The sequence below is a fragment of the Rhinopithecus bieti genome, unplaced genomic scaffold, assembly GCF_001698545.2.
Source record: "Rhinopithecus bieti isolate Rb0 unplaced genomic scaffold, ASM169854v2 scaffold_11964, whole genome shotgun sequence".
Classification (NCBI taxonomy): domain Eukaryota; kingdom Metazoa; phylum Chordata; class Mammalia; order Primates; family Cercopithecidae; genus Rhinopithecus; species Rhinopithecus bieti.
The window spans coordinates 389,751-412,559 of NW_016807677.1; the positions used below are offsets into that span (position 1 = coordinate 389,751).

Below are 22,809 nucleotides of genomic sequence, written 5' to 3' on the forward strand. Positions count from 1 at the left end.
ACTATAATGGGAGACTCTCAGGTTTTGGTAGCGAAGTTGTTGAGAGGTAGTTGAATTTAGGGCTGATTTTGGATGTAATGCAGACAGATTTTGCTGATGGGATAGATGTGGGATGTGAATAAAACAGAGAAATTGATGATAACTCTTACATCTTAGGCCTGAGCAACTGGATTTTTGGTGGAATAATTAAGAAACGAAGAGACTGGGAATGGAAAAGGTTTGAGGGAGAAAGTCAAGACTTTTTAGATATGGTAAGTATGAGATACCTATTAGGCATCCAAGTGCTTCAATGTATATGTGTTTCCTTGCCTATGAAATGGGAATAGTAGTGATATTTCAGACAATGGTCATGAAAGTTAGGTGAGATAATTCATGTGAAGTGCTCAGAATATAGCCTGGCCCACAATAAACACACAGTAAATATCAGCCAAATGGAAATATCAAATAGGCAGCAGGCTATACAAGCCTGGAACTCTGAGATGTCATTAGTGTTAGAGAAAAAGGTTTCTTAGTTCTCAGCGTATAGATGAGGCCTGGATGAGATGACCTAGGAAGAGTGTGTAGACAGAGAAGGCAGTGAAAAGTAGACTCCTGGGAATCTCAGACATTCAGGAAGAGTTAAGCAGAGGAGGGAGCCATACAGAATACTGAAAATTAACAGCCAATGAGTTAAGAAGAAAAACAGGTGAGTACAATGTTAAAAAAAAAAAAAAATCCAAGAAGGGAGTGGTCAGCTGGTTCAAATGCTGCCAAAGGGTTTAACAAGATGAGGACTGAGAATTATCTATTCAATCTGGTAAAACAGAGCTCCTTGAGGACCTTGGTAAGAGCTACTTCAGAGGCATCATGGGGATAAAAGCCCAACTGGAGTAGTGGGGGAGAGAATGAAAGGTGAGAAAGTAGAAACAGCAATTACACACAGCACATTCAAGGAGTTTTGTTGTGAAAAGGAAGAAAAGAATCAGGTAGTAGCTAGAGGTGGACTGGGTTCCAGCGTTTTTTTAAAGAAGGATTATATTAAAGCAGATAGTTTTATATGGTGATGGGACCAATCTAGTTGTGAGAGAGAAATTGCCTATGTATAGTATTGCCTCATCTAGTATAACCCTGACTAGATGAGAGAGGATGGAACGCAGAGCTCAAATGGAGAGGTTGGCCTTAGATAGAAGGGGGCACTTCAGCCAGGCACGATGGCTCACACCTGTAATCCCAGCACTTTGGGAGGCCGAGGTGGGCAGATTACGAGGTCAGGAGTTCGAGACCAGCCTGGCCAATATGGGGAAATCCTGTCTCTACTAAAAATACAAAAATTAGCAGGGCGTGGTGGCGTGCGCCTGCAATCCCAGCTATTCAGGAGGCTGAGGCAGAAGAATCGCTTGAACCCAGGAGGCAGAGGTTGCAGTGAGCTAAGATGGCACCATTGGACTCCAGCCTGGGCGACAGAGTGAGATTCCATCTCAAAAAAAAAGAAAAAAAAAAAGAAGGCGGCACTTCTTTGATTGTAGAAGGTAGCAGAGTATGTAGTCACATTTAAATTCCATTTTAACAGGAGGGAAAAAAGTTGTTTTGTTTTTTGAGACAGCATCTTATTCTGTCGCCCAGGCTGGAGTGCAGTGGTATGATCATACCTCACTGCAGCCTCCAATTCCTGGGCTTAAGTGATCCTTCCATCTCAGCCTCCAGAGGAGCTGGGACTACAGTGCTCACCACAATGCCTGGTTATTCTTATTCTCTTATAGAGAAGGGGTCTATGTTGTTCAGACTGTCTTGAACTCCTGAGCTCATGCAGTCCTTCCTCTTCGGCCTCCCAAAGTGTTGGCATTACAGGCATGAGCCACCACGACTGGCTGAAAAAGCTATTACATACTTTGAGAACATTTAAAATCTCCTGATTTAGAGCCAGACATAGTTGTGTGCACCTGTAGTCTCAGCTACTTGGGAGGCTGAAGAAGTAGAATCGCTTAAGCCCAGGAGTTCAAGGCTTTAATACATGATGATTATGCCTGTGAACAGCCACTGCCCTCCAGCGCAGGTAACATAGTGAGACTTCATCTCTTAAAAAAACAAAAAGCAAACAAACAAAAAAAAACCCTCCTGATTCACATATTACATTCTTGGTATAAGACAACTGACTCAAGAACCACTAAATCCATAAATGAAGAATAGCTGAATTGCTTCCAATGACAATTCTGTTAACATTAGTTCTGAGAGCTTCAACCTTCATATTATCAATTTCCAAAGTATCTTGCAAAGTATTAAAATAAAAATGTGAATACTTATATTCCTGCTATATTTTAAGGTGAGCTCATTAAAAGAATGAGAGGCTAGGCATGGTAATAATAATCCCAGCACTTTGAGAGGTCAGGGCAGGATGACTACTTGAGCCTGGGAGTTTGAGACCAGCTACACAAGATGGTGAGACCCCCATTTCTACAAAAAAAAAAAAATCACTTTGGGAGGCCAAGGTGGGTGGATCACCTGAGGTCAGGAGTTTGAGAACAAGCCTGGCTAACGTGGTGAAACCCTGTCTCTACTAAAAACACAAAAAATTAGCCAGGTGTGGTGGCACACGCCTGTAGTCCTGGCTACTCAGGAGGCTTAGGCAAGAGAATCACTTGAGCCCAGGAGGTGGAGGTTGCAGTGAGCTGAACTTGCGCCACTGCACTCCAGCCTGGGTGACAGGGCAAGACTTTGTCTCAAAAAAGAAAAGAAAAGAAAAGAAAATTAAAAATGAGTCAGGCATGGTGTTGTGAGCCTATGATCCCAGCTACTCAGGAGGCTGAGGAAGGAGGATCCCTTGAGCCCAGGAGTTTGAGGCTGCAGTGAGCTGTGTTTGTGCCACTGCGTTCCAGCCTGAGTGAAAGAGCAAAAACCTGTCTCTTAAAAAAAAAAAAAAAAAAAAAAAAACGAATTAGATAGCAAGTGCCATGAGGGAAGGGACATCTCCAGTAGTAGAGCCCCAATAGCTGGTCATCTGCCTAGAATACAAAAGATGTTCTTTGAAAGATGAATTAGATTTTCAATTTTATTTCTTACTTTGTAATGCAATATTTATGATGGCCATTTTAGGAAGATGTGCCTCTTTGCAGGTACTTTTCATTATTTGCAGTAGAAAACAAATGCAGTGATACTTGTAAATAATTTCCAAAAGCAGAATATAAAAATAATGCTGCTCAATCAGTAAGAAAAGTATAATATACCCAAGCATAGTCAAATACGCAGACACCAAGGGGCAAACTTCTTAAGCCAAAATGGTTAATGAAATTCCACCAGTCAAGAAATGTATGCTGTTAATGAACTGACATCATATTCTCTTATGAACAGATTGTCAGGGGTAGGAACAAGGGCAGATTCTCTCTGGTTATTGGTGCATCAAGAGAACAATGATTATTTGAATGCATAACAGATAGGAAGAGATTTAAACTGTTTAAATATGATCTCTGCCTGCTATTGAGAAATGTTAACACAAAAAGGTCACTTAGGATTAAAGAGCGCCAAGACAATGATTCTCTGTTCTTCAATAACAACAGAAGGTAAAAATTTCACCCACACAAGAATGAAGTCCAGTTTTCAAATATTTAATTCAATTCTACCTAGCAACTGTCACCTAAGAAACACAAATGCTACTCACTTTGTAACTAGAGAAATAGGTACTACCCATCATCCCCACTCCATGTCAACAAGAACAAGCAGCAAAGATGCTGAAAACAGCAAAGCAAATGAAACAGGTGAACTCCACCCATCCTGCTTCAGAAGAAGAGGTAGTCATAAAGTAGCTTATTTGTCTTTAAAAAAAAAAAAAAAAAAAAAGCAAAATGAATGCACTACTTCAGATAGTAAACTATTCTGATTCCTGGCAATGCCCCAAATTATTCTGCAGAATCTTTATTAAAAAAAACTCAAAAAAGGTGTATTCCCAGACTCCTCAGGTTCCAAGTCTGAACTGATGTATATACTTGCTAAAGCAGAAAAAATAAGCCCACTTAACTGATTCACTGTAGAAAATTAAGTTAAGCATCACAATCACAGGGTTTATTTTTCTCTAATAGGAAAGTACCATAAATGACCAGATTGATTTGAATAGGCTAGAAAAATTAAACAAACACCAACTTTATTTTCAGATATGGTTCTTTTTATTATAAGAAATTTTGGTCCCCCATATGACAAGTTTAAGTGGTTAACTTCATTTTGAGCTACATTCTCATTCAACTACAAACTTCTACTATAAAACTCAGTTTTTTTCTTCCGTTTGTTGTTCTTATCCTGGTGCAAAAGTCATGTTACATCTTTCCTTCTGGGAAGATGGGCTGTTGAATGACCAACAGTAACGAGAGTAACACTGAGGAATCCACAACTTACTTCCTTCTAAAGGTAAACAGGGTTATCTCTCCATAAAGTCAGTTTGCTGAAGGAGCAGTGTAAAATTAGATGACAAAAATGAACATTCTTCTTGGCAAAATAACACCGAAGCCTCCAAGTCGGCCAATACAATTTTTTTCTTGTTTTTTTTTTTTTTTTTGAGACGGAGTCTCACTCTATTGCCCAGGCTGGAGTGCAGTGTCATGATCATGGCTCACTGCAGCCTCAACCCGTTGGGCTCAAGCAATCCTCCCATCATAGCTTCCCGAGTAGCTGGGACTATAAGGCGCAGGCCACCATGCGTGGCTGTTTTTGTTTTTTTTTTAATTTTTTAAATTTTAAATTTTTATTTTGTAGAGATCAGGTCTCATCAAGTTGCCCAGGCTAGTCTTGAACTCTTGGCCTTAAGCAATTCTCCCACCTCAGCCTCCCACAGTGCTGGTATTACATTTGTGAGCCACTGTGCCCAGCCCACCAACACAATTTTGACTTATTATTTTTTAGGAATATTCAAATATATGAGTTGGGAAATTTTGTGTTCTTAATATTTTGTAAAACCAGTTGGTCTCTTCTGGCTACCACATCATATTTGGAAGTTTGCCATCACATTCTGAGAAGCCCACATTAGGTGGCATTAACCTATTAAAAAAAAGAAAGTCCCTGGTATTTTTTATTACTCCAACACTTGAATCTCTCAAGTAGAACAAAGAATCATAAGAGAAATCGTCTTTGCTTTTATAATCCCATTTTCTGAATTTATACAAGCAGTTTTTTGAATTTTATATCTCTTGTTTACTGAATGTATGACAAGCAATTAAAAGTTATAGGGAAAGTATGAATTTGTTCTACTTCCAATTCCCAGAGTTTCTCAAATGACATCCAACTTTATAATTAAGGAGTCAAACTGCCCTTCACTTTGCCAACAATTGCAGAATTCCTGCAACAATCCAGCTTCACCTATGAACTACAGGCATTTTATGAGACTGGTTAAAAGTAGAGACCATTTATTATATGCAACTTAAAAAATACTTAAGATATACAACTAATCTTAAATCTAGTATCAGTTCACTTGAAAGAAGGAATTCATACACAATTCCAGTAGGAAATTCAAAAGTCCTAAAGCTTCAATAACCCAATGAAGGTTTTGGAGTTAAGAGTTAGTAGGAAAACTGGCTGGTGGTAATATCAGCTCTGCCTAGACTTTTGGTAATCTACATGAATAATCCCAATTCAAGTTTTCATTCTGACTGTACAGGAAATGCTTTCTGCAACCCAACATATCTAAAAAGGTTTCATTCTGAGTGATGCAAGCCCTCTACATAGCCTCAAAAGCCAAGGGTCAGAGGCTTTTATAATACTAACATGAAGCAAACTTATATTAGTTTGGAAATGATTTATAAGCATTTGTTATAATGTATCCACAAGCAGTGACAGCCTTCACAAGAGCTATTCTGAACCATACCTCTTTAAATGACAACTGAAAATGAACATAAAAGCTACAAATACTTATTTGTTTCCTATACTGATACCACACCTACTATTTTCCTTGGTTTCTCTTGACGTTTAAGATTTCTCTCTTAGCTCCACTTACAAAATTTTTATTCTCCTATAAAGCCACTACAAAAACCATTACTTCATAAAGAAATTTCTCTGGAAGCTTCCTACTGAAAAGTAATTATTGCTTCGAGGAGCTGAATAAGAATTTATTTACTGATTCACAGAAGGAAAAGGTAGCTTGAGAGGTCATTTTATACATATATGGGCAGGACTGTACTTTTAAAATATACTTCCAGAGAAGATAATAAAATTATTTTGGCAACCTTTTTATCATGACTATAATGACAACCATCATTACCAACAAGTTCTTTACACAACTACCCCTTATTTCAGTTTAAACCTATTTTCTCTTATTCTGCTGTCAGTGGAGCTGGGAAACCGCTGGTTACCATTCCTAATAATGGATCCATTCATGTTTTTTGAAGAGTTATTAAGTTGCCTCTTAACCTTTCATTCTCTCAACCTTTCCTCATAGGACTGACTTCCAATCATATAATCATCTTTTGAGTCTCCTCAGAACCGTCTCCAAGGTCTCCTCATCCCTTTTAAGTTGAGGAACCTAGAAATGGAAACAACACTCAAGTAAGGGGATGATCAGTGCTAAGTATTATCTACATAAAAGATAACGCCCTTCCATCAGGATACCTTAACATCGCTTTCAAAACCCAATCAGTACCTTTACAAAAATGTCCCATCATGGCTACTATGGTTTCCTTTGCCATACTTAAATTAGTATTTCTTAATCATTAGTCCAAATATTCTGTTCGTAGTCTTAAGTTCTCCTAGTTTATGTCATGTGTCCTAGCAAAGTATTCCTAAAAGTTATATGTAGATCAGATTTTCAATTCAACAAATACTATATAAAAAGTCACCATTATAAAAAACATAAAACATAAATGATGACTTAAAAATGGCCCATGTCTTAAGGGAGTCACTATCTAATGGGACAAAGACACATTTCAAAAGTATCACAACATAAGGTATACTGGGTTAAATTCTTTAAGGGTAATGTACAAAACACAAAAAGAAAACAAGAAAGAAGTTGAGTTTCAAATAGCAGTACAGTCTGTGAAAACATGGAAGAGTTAGGATCTGGGGATCTGAGTTGAACCACGGGAGATGAATAATAAGCCCAAGACAGGTCAAAATGGGAAAGACTTTAAGGCAAAGGAGAGGCTTTAGCAAAGGTACAAAGGCAGATAAACAAAGACTGTGGAGAATACCTAATAGTTCAGTAGTCCAATGTGGTTGAAGCAGTAACAATGTACATTCAGGAGACACGGTTCAAAATTTAGAAATACAGCCTAGCAAGATCATACAGGGCTGAGAATCTTAAATTTTATATTCAGTGAGAAGCCAAAGGATTTTAGGAATAAAGTGACATAATCAGATCTGTATTTAAGAAAACCATTATATTGTGTAGCACTGTGCAGGGTGAAAAGATAGGTGGGAAGACCAATGAGAAGATTACCACAATAAACTATCCAAAAGTAATGGAAATTTAAACTAGAACAGCAGGAACAGAACAGCAAGGACAGAGGAAAGAAACACTACAGTAATATAATGGACAAGACTCAGAAATTGATTGGATGGGAGTGGGAAGAGAAAGGACGTAAAGATAGCACAGTGTAGAGAGCAAGAATCAACTTTCAAGCAGATGTAGGTTCAGATTTAAATTCTAGCTCTGCCACTTACTAGCCATATAACTCAAAGAAAATTACTTAACTTGTCTGTGCCTCAGTTTCTGAGGTGTATTGATGGTTTCTGATGGTGTATTGAGTACATTAGCAAATCTTTTCTTTTCTTTCTTTTGAGACAGAGTCTCACTCTGTCCTCCAGGCTGGAATGCAGTGGTGTGATCTTGGCTCACTGCAACCTCTGCCTCCTGGGTTAAAGTGATTCTCGTGCCTCAGCCTCCCAAGTAGCTGGGATTGCAGGTGCGCACACCACTACACCTAGCTAATTTTTGTATTTTAAGTAGAGACAGGGTTTCACCATGTTGGCCAGGCTGGTCTCAAACTCCTGACCTCAAGTGATCTACCTGCCTCGGCCTTCCAAAGTGTTGGGATTACAGGACTGAGCCACCCCACCCAGCCTGCAAATCTTTTTTTTAAAGAGAGTATGGCAAAACTGTACTTTTCTTCTCTTTTTTTGGGGGGGAGACAGAATCTTGCTCTGTTGCCCAGGCTGGAGTGCAGTGGCACAGTCTTGGCTTACTACAACCTCCACCTCCCAGGTTCAAGCGATTCTCCTGCCTCAGCCTCCCGAGTAGCTGGGAGTACAGGTGCTGGCCATAACGCCCAGCTAAATTTTGTATTTTTAGTAGAGACAGGGTTTCACCATGTTAGCCAGGCTGGTCTCAAACTCCTGACCTCAGGCAATCTTTCCGCCTTGGCCTCCCAAAGTGCTGGGATTACAGGCGTGAGCCACTGCGCCTGGCCCAAAACTGTACTTTCCCTCCTTAAACACACTACTCTTAACTAGTTACCCTTAAACTCTAATCTGCTTTTGACCATTCTGCTCAAGTTCCAACCCTCAGAAATTGCAACCTACAATTCAGCATTTCTTCTATAATTAAACGGTTACTTGCATTGATCTCTGTAGAGCAGCACTCATTCTCCTCAAGTTGACACTTAAGAACAAATGTCACCAAGTATAGACTAATGGATCTGAACCTGGAGCCTAAGTACCCTGAAGAGCCTCAGAGCTGTTGTAAGGAACCACCAAGTGCTCTCCTCATAAAAAGATCAGGAACACTAGTTATAGAGACAACAGGTAGCAATCCCATTATAGCTGCCTTGGCCTGATAATGAGCAACTCATGGAGGCACTGTGTTCCTTGGTATCTTACCTGCCTATTTACCATCTTGTTCTCTTTCTTCTTTTTTGCCGTATCTCTAATATGTTTTAGTTGGACACTAATGTTGTTACCAAGATAGGTGGCTGGCCTTCAATTTGGTTCTACCTAGCTTATAGAAGAACTTGACACTCAAACTAATATCAAGAACATTCTAAGATTATAGCCCTCAAACAGGTGTACGTATGCATACATATACAGGTATAACTCAATGTAATAAAAACCAGTTATTTTGATGAAAAAAAAAGATTATAACCCTGCTTTCCTTTCAATCTCTTGGTTCTAATAATTAGGGCTTCCTATGTGCCGGGCAAAGTGCTAAGTGCTTACATTACATGCATGATCGCGCTTAAGCCTCATAATAAGGCTATGAAGCATGAGTACCCCTGACTTACAAATGAAGAAACGGAGGCATGGAGAGGTCCAAAAACTTTTCTGGTTGGGTGCAGTGCTTCACATTTGTAATCCCAACACTTTGGGAGGCTGAGGTGGGGGGGACCACTTGAGGCCAGGAGTTCAAGACCAACCCGGGCAACATGGTGAGACCCCCATCTCTACAACAAAGAAAACAATTAGCTGAGTGTGGTGGTGCATGCCTGTAGTCCCAGCTACTTAGGAGGCTGAGACAAGAGGATTGCTTGAGCCCTGGAGGTTGAGGCTGAAATGAAATGTTTGTGCCATTACACTATAACCTAGGCAACAGAGCAATACCCTGTCGCAAACAAACTGAACAAAACACAAAAAAAACTTTTTCAAGATGGCTGAGCTTAGATTTGAACTCAGGCAGTTTAAATCCAGAGCCCATGGTCTTAACGACTCTTAATTACTGTGCTATACTATCTCACACCAGTACAGATTAGATTATGAGATTCTCCCTTTCTTCGGTAAAGGCATTTAAATATGCACAAATAAAAAATCCTAGCCAAAGAGATTACAAAAGGATTTCCTCATTAGCTAAGCTTAAAGAGATGTTATCCACAAGGTTTTACTGCTTATAATTCAAGGCAATAATCTAGGGACAATGCTTGTGTTTGATCTAAAAAGTGGTCAATCCTCATGGATGGGCAGAGGTTGAATATGGGCAGGTGTAAATATTTCTCTAGGTGTAGGATATTTATTAGAGATAACAATTAACTTCTCCCTAGTTTTTAGAACTGAGATAGTATAAAGGAGAGCCTAAAGAAAAAACTTTTCTCTAAAAACACTTCTCACAAGTAATATCACTCTCCTAATTCAAGACAGAAAGCTACCATTACATTGATGCTGTAAAATGAGAATGAAACAATGATGCTTCAGCAAAGCATAGATAATACAAGTGGATCTCTCTAAAACAGTATGTTAGAAAGATTCATAGCTTTTGTTGCTGAAAGACATCAAAACATCTACACCCAAACATTCCAACAAAACACAAAACCAGAAATGCAAGAAAATGGACAAAATACTATATATGGAAAAACTCCATCTCCTGAAATAGATGCCACTGGACAGATGCTACCCAATGGTACCTCACAGGGTACTGCTGTAGCAATAATTAAAGGTAAGATATCTGGGGAAATCCCTTCAGTCTATTTGTCAAATAGAAAAACAACTACTCATTTCAAGGGAAGGGGAATTTTCATACACTGCACAGAAAACTGCCAACTAACTCATATCTTTGTTGTTTCCTTAAAACTAAAACTCATTAGGGCAATACGTTCAATTCAACATCTGAAAGTTAAACCAAGCTTGGCCTCTTAGAAGTTTTAGACTAATCCTTCAAGAGGATTTATATCATCCACAACAATTACAAATCACATAACAAAATTCTTCTTTCAAATGTCTTAAGTCTTCAGAAGCAAATGTCTGGCAGCAGCTACAGTCTCATGGTTGGCTTCCCCTGGTGTGTAACCTGACAAGGTAAAAAACTCATTGAAATATTTAACAGTGGTGGTATGGATTTCTTTGGATAGGTCAAGAAAAGCAGCTCATCATTTTAAAAACATAAAGAACCATTTTATGGGAAATCATTCCCTCAGTCCAAGTGTCTCTGTATTTCCTTGGGGCTTTCTCAGAGACTTTATTGAGGGGGAAAATGAAAAGGCTAACAAAAGGACCCTTTTTTTCTCCCTATTCCCAGCATAATCTACCTCAGCCACAGGGCCAGTAGCATCCACACTGTCATAAATGCCAGCAGAGAATTAGGCCATAAAACCACCCACTCAGGTATAAGAGTGCAGGCCTCCAGCTTTATTTAATGCATGCCATAAAAGATCCTGTACTTCCTTCTTCCAGGCCTTCTTCAACAACCAATGAAATGACAACAACAACAACAAAAATAGCCCTTTGTCTGCGTAACCTCATACTGATGTGATCAATGAAGCCATCTGGGTCCAGGTAAAGGATTTAAGATTCCTTTTTCTTAATAAAAGGTAGCATTTTCTCTAGCATGCCACATGTAGATCTAGTAAAGAACATACTGTATTTTGAATACGAAGGTCCTGGAAACTAAAGTCAAACTACTTTTTCCAGAAAAGCTATTTTATCTTATTCTGAAAATACTCTAGAAGCCTAGACAATTCTTGAACTTCTCAAGAAATACTGGAGCCTACAAGGGTATTCTTAATTAACTCAACAATTTCCAGAACCTCCTAAAGTCTTTCTAATCAAAAGTTAATTCAGATCTCAAAGCTAACTTTAATTCAGTCTGTGTCTCAAAGCTGATACAATCTAGAAGCAATCAATAATTTCATCTGATTGTCTTGTCTTCAACAACCTCGGAGTCCACAAAAATCACAAGTCTGAGATTTACTCCATGACAATATTTTAGTCATCAAGCTTCATAAACCAGTCTAGATAAGATCCAAGGAAATACTTTGTAACAGTGAACTCTGTGGCATCCTCTTTCCTACTAGTGCCTACAGGGTTAAGAATCTGATTAAAATGTAGGTATGTCATGCCAGACTCATTAGTAATTTAACCTTTCTTAATCCCTGAAAATAACATATGCAAACAAAGGAAGGTCCCATCCCAGCAATCCTTGAGTAAATTCCTCCCAAAGTAGTGATAGTCACAAAGCTTCCCCCTTCTCAAAGGTCTATGCCATTGGGCCCTCCACCTTGGCAGAGGAAGAATGGAAAGAGACAAGATATTCACAAAAGGCCCGATTGAAGGCCTTCAGTTAAGTGCTAGAAGGAAGCTGAAGTTCTGTGCCAACGCTAGTGGAATGTGGGCAGGCACAAAGAGATCTTAATTAGGAGACCTACAATTAAAACACAGCGAGTTTCCAAAAGAGAGAGGCACTGCAGTCTGTTATGCCTCTGAGCTAGCAAAGCACTGTTGCCACCCCCTCTAGCCACAGGGTAAGGGAGGCAATTGGTATAGAGTCTGCACAGCTGCCCTCCGGAAGGATAGCTCCAAGGTGAACAAAGAAATGAGAATTAAGTCAAGATGGGAATAGTTTCTCTCAACTTCCAATAAGACGATAGATCACTGTTGTGTGAATGATGATTTCCTCCAGGAGTATGTGCCTTAAGATAATTAAATGGAAGTAAAAGATGGGGACATGTCATCTGGTTTTCAGTCACAGAGAAAGAAAAGTTCTAAAGACTGAATTTCTAATGCTCAGTATAAACCATTTCAGAATATATTAATAACTACTTCCTATGAAGTAGGTACTATCACTTCAGTTTATAAATACATTGATGTATTGAATTTTTCTTTTCATTCAAAATTCACACACCTAAAGGAATACACCACCTAGACTGAAAATAACTTCTCTTTTGGATAGTCTGGCATTCACAACAATGAAAACACATTTAGCCAAACAAAAGGGCCTCTAAACACCAGATAATGCCTGGGATTCTGTAGGTTCTCAGAACTATGTGTAAAACTTTATCCTCATTTTCTTATAAATGAAACTGGTCAACTTCACCAAAGTCCTTATGTTTTTTCCACACAATGAAAAATTTCCAACTTGAAATTTCTCCTCCTAATAATAATGCCAGTTATACGGGCAAAGGTATGATCTGATACTAAAAATTACCAGCCGGGCGCGGTGGCTCACGCCTGTAATCCCAGCACTTTGGGAGGCCGAGGCGGGTGGATCACAAGGTCAGGAGATTGAGACCATCCTGGTTAACACAGTGAAACCCCGTCTCTACTAAAAATACAAAAAATTAGCCGGGCGCGGTGGCGGGCGCCTGTAGTCCTAGCTACTCCGGAGGCTGAGGCAGGAGAATGGCGTGAACCCATGGGGCGGAGCTTGCAGTGAGCCGAGATCGCGCCACTGCACTCCAGCCTGGGCGACAGAGTGAGACTCCGTCTCAAAAAAAAAAAAAAAAAAATTACCAAACAGAATCCCAGCTACTCAGGAGGCTGAGGCAGGAGGATCAGGAGTTCAGGACGCACCTGGGCAACATAGTGAGACCCTGACTCAAAAAAAAACAAAAATTACCAAATTGTCTCACTTGACTCTGACTCTTGAAATGAACTCAGAATAAGAAATTCTGATCTGACCCAAAATTTAATACAATAGAAAGGAATCATAATACTGACACAGAACAGATTCATGAGCTATTTAGTCCAAACTTTTCATTTTACAGATCAGAAATTTAAGGTTAAAAGTGAATTTGCCCAGGGTCTCGTAACTGTTCAGTAACGGAGATGAGAGCCCACATCCACTGACTTCTACTCAGAGGCTTAGTGCACTCCACTGTACTTATGTTCCCTCCTTCATTTACCTTCTGCCAATCTTAGGATTAGCTGTGAAGGCAATGAAGGAGCAGCTCCCACTCTTGGTACATATGTGATCAGTAAACATCAAAAAAAAAAAAAAATCACAAACACTTTCCTACTACCTTTCAGTTGCAGGAGTACTATCTTTTCAGGTCCAATCCAAAAGCCTGTCTCAGTCCACAGGAACTAAACTGCAATTTCAAGTGAAAACAAATACACACCAATGCTGTAACTCAGTTTCAATTTGTATCTAATTAAAGTTTGTTATGTTATGATCAAGATGGAAATTTTGCTTTTAATATTTTGTGAAGTAGTAGGGAAGGTAACCGGATTATGACATTAATAAACAAAGACTAGTTACTGATAAATATACTGTTTCAGGGGTTTATGATTACAACAGCCTAACTTCTAGTCAACAGAAAGGGTGCTGCTGTACTATGTTTATTTAGATGGCAAAGTACAGTAACATGAACATTACCTGAGACAATCCTTAGAAAAATGGGATACTGACACTACAGAGGGAAGGGGAAAGAAAAAAAATGGACCTCTGATTTCTTACAGTGCTCAATAAAACAGAACCTCAATTCTACTTCCTAATTGTCATACAAAGGAAGTCAGGAACCAGCAGCAGTGAAGGACAAGTCTCCTATGGCTAAGGGAGTTCAAACAACAAAGTCATCTGGAAGTTCTGTTACCTAGTTTTGGAAGTATTAACACAGGTGTTGTTAGAGGCAAGTTATAGTCATTATTCACTGAAGGCGAACCAGAGTTTAAAGAGGTTAGAATCATTTTGGATCATATAACCATTTCTTCATGAATCCAGATAAGACTTGATATAGAGCCATGAGTGAGTTCTGAGAAGCAATCTTTAGAATTCTATGTCAGCCCAGGGTGAACCTAAACTTCCCTTTTGGAACTTTATCATTGATTAGTAAGGCTATGTTAAAAAAAAATATATATATATATATATGCTTGGCTTCTACAATGAAAACTACCAGGTCAGAGGTTTACCGCTACTCAATGCGTACCATCAACTCACACTGGATTGCCTCAAACACCACATAAAAAGCCTACCCATGGAACACAGCTCATTCAAGTCCAAGTCAGAAAAAATACTCAAGTTTAATGTAAGAAGTCAACTACTCTTCTCATAACGAAGCAGCAACTACTGTTCAGGAAAAAGTTTTAAAGACAAAAACCCCTTATAAATATGATCCAATTTGAAGTAACTGCAATTCCTTGACAGACTTTACACTATATACTAGTGTTAAGCAAAATAAAACACTAGTTTACAATTATCTCATAATGCCAGTAGGTAAGGAAACGTTTAGCCCCTGATTAAAACTTTAAAAGTGATTTGTCAAAGACCAACAGATAAAATATTCTGGTGCCCAGACATTAGGTCCCTGAATCCAGGTGGCTCTCTTTCTAACCAGTCTCTTGAAAAACTATGATTGGAAGCTGTCAGCATAAAACTTTGCTTTTGAATATGTGATAACATTTGGTCCTTCAGTACAAAATAAATAAGCATACTGAACAAGAAGAAATGCTTCTCAGGATCCCCTTAAAATGGACTAACTTCTCCTAACAGAGACTTTCTTATTAAACTCAAATATACACGGCGCTAAAATGCTACATATAACCAGGCAAGTCTCAATTTTGAAAATAAATGAAATGTCAGTTTTTTTTTTTTTTTTTTTTTTTTTTTTTTTGCTGCTGTATCTTTTAAAAAAGCAAAATCAACTCACATTTAAGCACCAACTCCATGCAAGTAACCTGAACGGTTCAGTCTTTTTGTCAAGTATGTGGCCTTTGGTTCTCCAACTACATGGGATCTGTGTTGTTAGCTTAAAAAATACAGAATTGGCCTTTCAAAAAAAAATAATAATCTACAGCAACCAATAAATAGTCTCAAACAACCCTGCTGACTGCAGCTGCCTTCTGAAGGCTGGGAAAAGGAGGTGGAGATAGCGCAGAGAGAGGCAGGGAAAGGGGACGCTGCAGCTAGCTACATAGCAAGGAACACGCCCCCATCATGTCCTCCTTGCTCTGTCAGAAGGCGGGTTGTTGTCAGTCTCCTGATCAGGCTGCCTTAGAAACGATTAAAAAAAAGGAGGCAGGAAGACTAACAACCAAAAAATGCCAGCTCGTCGAAAGGAGGGGCCGGGGTCCTTGGGATCTCCTCCCTCCCCTTCTTCCCAGGATCTTTCTGTAAATCTAAAGGGGTGCGGGGCACAATAGGGGACAAGGGGTTTGCCCAGGATATTTTGTGTGCACCAACGGCAGAGCACGCAGGAAACGGCTGGTTGTTATCTTTCCCTTTCTGTTTCAATCAAGAGCACTCCAGAGCAGCAACCCCCTACCCCCCTTCGCTTCAGCCCCTAGCAGCTGCTCTTCCTCCTCCTAGCATCCCCCATGCCATTCTCCCCCCTCTACAATTCAAACTCCCCCCTCCTGCATCCAATGGAAAACAAATGCGCAACGCCACTGGCTGAACCTGAACTCAACTTCCCTTCCCTGGGCAACTTTCCTTTTTGCTAAAGGGGACTGAAAAATGTTTATAGAAGCAACTCCGTTATTGCCCCAGTACTAATGGGGAAGGGGCAACGCTCTGACCCTTCATCCACCTTGGGTCTCCTTATAAGAATCAGAGAGAACCCCAAGTCCTTTCTAAGGGATAACTTTGCTTCACAGTCCTCCTCTTTCTCCCATCCCAAAGCAACCACCGCCACCACACTAAAGTATAACTGTCCCTTATCTACTCTCCTCACCCCAACCTGGCTTCCCCCACCCCTTCCAAGCCCCAGGATTGGCCTAGGAAAAGGTGGATCAATAATGAAATGACGAGAAGGGCGGGAGGGAGCTCGGGTTGGAGACTGCGTGCTCTCAGGCGCAGTGGGTGGGGTAGGAGAGCAGCTGCTTCCCCTGGGAGGATGCTGCCCCAGTCCCCCCACAAACACCTCCCCTCACAGGGGCCCCCTTCCCCAGAGCTGGAGGGAAAGCCTGCCTCGTCTCCAGGGGGAGTGGTGGAAAGCTGCTCTTCTCTAAGCCTAGGGGACAGTGGACTATTTTCCCCTCCAAGATGCCACTAATCCTTCATTCTAAAGGAGGGAAAGGGTGGAGTGAAGGTAGAGTAATTCCCGGCTACCAATAGGCTAGAAACTGTAGCCCTGTAAGACGAGATGGGGGGGCGGGGGGAAGAGACTGCTGTATGAGGAATCACCGTTATCTTCAGAGGAAAAGGAGGTGAGACCAGGAAAGGTGCAGAGGAGAGATTTTCCCCGGTGGGGTAGGGAGGAATGGGGAGGATCTGTCTGCTTGGGGTGGGGGTAGAGGGTGGAGGTGAAGGAAGGGGGAGTGGCTGGCAGTAGAGGGACCGGGCCCGGGGATGGGGCGAGGGTTCATCGGGTTTTCGAAAGCAAGGTGCTGGAAGGGACATCGATCCCCAAGGGCTAGGAGAACGTGGCCCTGGATGAGGCCATCACCCGAGAGATGCCCGAGAGGAAAACTGCCCTAGGAGTAACACATCTGCCCAGAGAGGGAGGCGGGGATGTGGCGGGATCAGGTCTCTAGGAGGGAGGGAGGGAGGAATCTTGCTCGGATGAGGTAATCTGTGAAAGGGAGGAGGGGTTCAGTCCCGGGATGGGAAACCCCGGCGAGGGGGTCTGTGCCAAGGGATTTGGGGAAGGGTCAGGGGGAGGAGAGTGGGGGGCAAATGCCCTCAGCCAGATGGGCCCAAATCCCGGGGTGGGGCGCCTGGGGTCTGCAGCCCTGCATGGGGTCCCAAGATGGGAGAGCCATTCGCCCCGGGTGAGGGACCCCGAGATGGTCCCAGAATTGGGATGCTCCTCAATCCCGGATGGGGGAGGGGAGGGGGCTCCGCAGAGGGTCGAGACCCCGGACCTGGGGTTCCTCGCCCCCTTACCTCTCCGCTGCCGCCTCCCCCGCCGCTCTCCCCAAACACGGCCCGGAACCGGCGCAGGTTGGTGCCGATGGCGGCCGAGACCTGCAGCGCCGCGTCGAAGCCCGGGCCCACCCGGAGCAGGGCCGGCCCTGAAGAGGCTGAGGACGATGACGAAGACGAAGACGAGGCGGACGACGAGGAGGCTGCTGAGGCGGCGGCCGCTCCCCCTGGAACCCCAGCCCCGCTGCTTCCCGCCGCCGCCGCCGCGGCCGCCCGGCCGCCACGCGGGGGGAGGGGGCGCCGGCCGCACGCGACCGGGGGCCGGGGGGAAGCAGCAGGGCCGGGACGCGTTGCCGCGGGGCGCCCCTAGGCCCCGGGCGCCCCCGCCGCCGCCGCCCCGGTGTCCCGGGGTCGGGCGGGAAGCGCCACCGACAGCTGTGCGCCATGTTCCGCCGTGAAGTGAAAGCAGCGAGAGGGAGAGCGCGACAACACAGGGGGGCGGGGAGGTGGAGGGGGGGGCACGGGGCCCCGGAACCTGCCTAACCCGCTCGGCGCCGCCTGGCCGCCTGCACTCTACAGGCCGCTATGCAGAGCGCCGGGCCGCGCCCGCCAGCCCCGCAATCTGTATAGCGGCCTCGGGCCTCTGCCTCTGACGCCTGGGAGCTGCAACTCCATCCCGAGGCCCGGGCCGCCCCCTCCTGCTCGCCCGCCCGCCCCGCAACCTGGATAACTGCATGCCCCGCCCTCCGGGAGAAGCATTGCTCGGGAAAAGGAGGGGGGAAGGAAGCCCGGGAGCCCGGAGCAGAGCGCGGGTTCCGGAGAGAGGGGGAGGGGGCGAGGGCTACGCGGAGATGGAGGCGGAGGGAGCCGGGCCGCCTGCAGCCTTGAGCGGTGAGAGGCCGATTACACACGTTCCCGGGACGCGCTGGGAATCGAACCGCCAGGGAGAGCAGCTTCCAGTATAACGCGGCGGCTGGGTCGGGGAGCAGTGAGCCTTCTCCTCCGCCCCAGGGCACGGATACAAGCTGGGTTAGCCCGAATTGAACGCTTCTAGAATAAAAGAGCCCTTATTGTACTACATGCAAAACAGAAGCACTGCCCAGTTTACTATATGCAAAACAGAAAGGCCCTCAATGAACGCACTTTAAAAAATAAAAAAGGAGCCCCTCCCATTTTCATGCTGGAGCTCTCTCCAAAATGCACACACGAGTGGCAGGTCTCCTGCCACCTCCTCGCTCTACTGTGCACTCGTCTGGCTTTTGTGCCCTTCTGCAGGGAGTTGGGTTGTGTTTCTCCAGCCCGGGCACTGAGGCCACGGCGTGCTCCGCTAACGACGCGGTGTTACAACGAAGCTGAAGCTGGGTGGCTAACGGGGCCTGGAGGGAAGAGGCGGGCAAAAGCGCCCCCGCCCCTTCTTCCTCCGGTCTCTGCCCGCCGCTGCATGCAAAGCAGACCCTAATGTATGCACGCAGAGGGAGGGGGGCTCGCGAGCACGTTTCTGATTAAGAGAGGGGGAGGAGGAGAGCGTTGGGCATTATGATACACTGGGTGGAAGGGGCCCGCCGGCGGCGAGCTCTGTGCGCGGGGTTAGTAAGCTGAGGGGGGGAGGGGGAAAGAAGGAGGCGAGTTAGGGAGGGGAATGAATATCCACTGGGTTTACTTTATTGCGGGAAAGAGGGGAGGGCGCCTCGAGCATAGCGTTAGAAGCCTGCAAGGCTGGGAAAGCCGAGAGGGAAGGGAGGGGTTTGTGTCGGGGGAACTTGCGTTGGTTGAAGCTGGGGGATCGATACACAGCCTGCAGGCCCCGGGGCAGCCTCCATCCCCCCAGCCGAGGTGGAGTTCGCTGGAAGGTCACGCAGCCTTCCTGGACTCCCGCACCGGTACAGCGCGCTGCATGTAATATTACAGCCTGGGGCGGCGAATTTGGGAAGGAGGGAGAGGGTCGTGGTGAGCAGGTTGCACTCAGCTCTGGCCCTCCGGAGGGTGCACTGCACGCCTCCAGAGAAGGTCCACAGCCTCCTGGTGCTGAAAACCTACGTCCCTCCACTGGCGAAACATTTGTGCAGAGCGGACGATGGGATGGGGGCTGGGGGGAAGCAGTGAAAGGGAGGAGACACAGGCAAGTCCCAACTCCCCCAACTCGTCCCGAATCGATCTTCATTCCAACCGCGCAGGATGGGGCCCAGATGGTTTGCAAAGCGCACACTCACACAACGCATACACAGAACAAGATTCCGTTGTTACAGCGCGTGGTTTACTAGATGCTAAAAGGGTGGGAGTAGCAGGAGGGTCTTAAACGGCAGCCCCAAGGCTCTGCCAAGGACAGAGACACCCCATTGTGGACGGTTTCTCCATTGCAATATATTTAGCGTTGGGCACTGGGTTTTTTGCTTCAGTGTAACTGCTCTGATCAGTTACAGATTGGCGACCACGTGTATTCCCTCAAGCATCCTGATTTGTTCTCTCTCTCTCTCTCTCTCTCTCTCTCTCTCTCTCGCTCGCTTATTTTTCTTTTGTATTTACCGCCCCCCCTTCTTTAATATGCATAACGGTCTGCAGAGGTAATAGGCAGGGGACTGAATGACAGGCTTTATATAACTGTGTCAACAGATTTCTTCCCGCCTTCTACCCTTGAGAAAACATGAACCGGGTGGGTTCTGAGTAACCTCACTTCAAGCACTCTTCATTTAACACAGGTGGGAGGTCTGCAGGTTGGAAGGCAGCAGAAAGAAAGAAGAATGTCTTCGAATATTGTTTGCAGTCTCCAGACTCAAGCCTCTGAGCAGAAAAATTCCTTGAGAAATCACATAGTTTGACTCTTTTGCCTCTAGACTAGTTCAAAAGGAGCAGAGCAAGTCAGAATTTGGTTTATTGTTGGAGATTTTAGGGCAAAAATATTAATAATAACATTTTGAGTGCTTTCTGTGAGCCTAAGTGCTTTATGTGCATTCAATTCTCTCCAATCCTATGAGATAAATTTGATTTTACATATGGGGAAACTGAGGCTTAGAATAATGTCTAAAGTCACACAGCTAGTAAGTAGAAGTGCTAAAACTAATTGGGGTCTGACACCAAATATCCATTCACCATCCTGTTGATCATAAAAAGACATTCTATGCCTCACACATTAGGTACCTTAAACTCCCATGTGCTTTACTTTTTATTTTAAATTTTCATTCAACATATTTTTCTTGAATATCTAATACATTCATACAGTTAAAAATTTAAGGCCACGCATCGTGGCTCACGCCTGTAATCCTAGTACTTTGAGAGGCCGGTCTGGGCGGATCCCCTGAGGTCAGGAGTTCAAGACCAGCCTAGCCAACATGGTGAAACCCCCGTCTCGACTAAAAATACAAAAGTTGGCGATGTGGTGGCGGGCGCCTGTAATCAGTTACTTGGGAGGCTGAGGCAGGGGATGTGGTGGCGGGCGCCTGTAATCAGTTACTTGGGAGGCTGAGGCAGGGGAATAACTTGAATCCGGGAGGCAGAGGTTGCAGTGAGCCCACACTGCACCACTGCACTCCAGCCTGGGCGACAGAGTAAGACTCCGCCTCTAAAACAAGGACAACAAAAAAAATTAAAGGAGGCCGGGCATGGTGGCTCATGCCTGTAATTCCAGTACTTTGGGAGGCCAAAGCAGGCGGATCATGAGGTCAGGAGTTTGAAACCAGTCTGGCTAACATGGTGAAACCCCATCTCTACGAAAAATACAAAAATTAGCCAGGTGTGGTGGCAGGCACCTGTAATCCCAGCTACTTGGGAGGTTGAAGCAGGAGAATCGCTTGAACCTGGGAGGCGGAGGTTGCAGGGAGCTTAGATCCCACCACTGCATTCCAACCTGGGTGACAGAGCAAAACTCCATCTCAAAAAAAAAATTGAAGGAATTAAAGTCATTAAAGTCCTCACTTTATTTTTGTTCTGAACTATCCTCTCCCCAACCCCGGTAATATTACTTACCCTTTAGTAGGGGTTACTGTTATCAGTCTATTGTATATTCTTCCAGACATAGTCTATGCCTACAAAAGCATACACATATAGAAGTTTTTCCATGAATAAAAGCATATCAAACCCATTTCCTGAATTTTGCTTATTTCACTTATATCTTGGAAATCATTACTATCAGTAGACCGTTTCCTCATTATTAGGGCTGTATGGAATAGAAATAGAGCTTACTTTAATCAGTTCTGTATCAGTGGGCACTTGTTTCCAATCTGTTGTATGTATTTCGAACAATGCTGCAGTGCATAACCTTTAATATACGCCATTTTGCAAATGTTCAAATGTATCTGTAGTATAGATTTCTAGAAGAGCAGTTGCTGAGTATGTACATTTATAGTTTTAATAGATAGTGTCAAGTTGTCCCCAGTAGAGGTTATGCTAATTCATACTCCCACCAGCAATGTTCAAGAGTGCCTTTTGGCCTAGTGCGGTGGCTCATAACTGTAATTCCAACACTTTTGGGAGGCAGAGGTGGGCAAGTCACCTGAGGGCAGGGGTTCGAGACCAGCCTGGCCAACAGGGCAAAACTCCATCTCTACTAAAAATAGAAAAATTAGCCTGACGTGGTGGCGCACACCTGTAGTCCTAGCTACTCGGAAGGCTGAGGCACCAGAATCGCTTGAACCAGGGAGGTGGAGGTTGCAATGAGCCAAAATCACCCCATTGCACTCCAACCTGGAAGACAGAGTGAGAGTGTCTCAAAAAAAAAAAAAAAAAAGAAGAAGAAGAAGAAGAAGAAAGTGCCTCGGGAGGCTGAGATGGGAGGATCTCGAGCTCAGGAGTTCGAGACCAACCTGGGAAACTTGGGGAAACTGTCTTTATAAGAAAATACAAAAATTAGCTGGGCGTGGTGGAAGGAAGAGGTGGGAGGATCGCTTGAGCCTAGGAGTTCAACAGCAGCCTGGGAAACACAGTGAAACCTCGTTTCCATGAAAAATAAATGAAAAAGTTAGCTGGGCGTGGTGGCATGTGCCTGTAATCCCAGCTACTAGTAGAGCTGAGGTGGAGGATCCCTTGACTCCAGGAGGTTGAAGCTGCAGTAAGCTGAGATCAGGCCACTGCACTCTAGCCTGGGCAAGAGAGTGAGATGAGACCTTGTCTCAGAAGAAGAAAAAAAAAATTAATTCATTAATAAAATAAAATAAGTAAATAATAAATAAAAGTGCTCCTTTCTCCACGGTGTTCCAAAAAGGGTTTTTTAAACTTTTTTTGATCTTTGTCAACCTAATGCACACATTTCAAATTTTTTCTAAGTAACAGAAGGAAACTTTTAAGAAGGGAACCCCAAGGCCGGGCGCGGTGGCTCAAGCCTGTAATCCCAGCACTTTGGGAGGCCGAGACGGGCGGATCACGAGGTCAGGAGATCGAGACCATCTTGGCTAACACGGTGAAACCCCGTCTCTACTAAAAATACAAAA

General features: G+C 43.8%; 1 protein-coding gene across 1 annotated transcript in view; it reads right to left on the bottom strand.

Annotated features, from left to right (window-relative positions):
- KMT2A (lysine methyltransferase 2A) overlaps positions 1 to 17,835 on the bottom strand; it is a 95,902-nt gene extending 78,067 nt beyond the window's left edge. Inside the window, 2 exon segments of the mRNA XM_017883057.1 lie at positions 17,411 to 17,688; positions 17,691 to 17,835. Coding sequence (XP_017738546.1) covers positions 17,411 to 17,688; positions 17,691 to 17,835 — 423 coding nt within the window.
- Between the last annotated feature and the right edge of the window lie 4,974 nt (positions 17,836 to 22,809).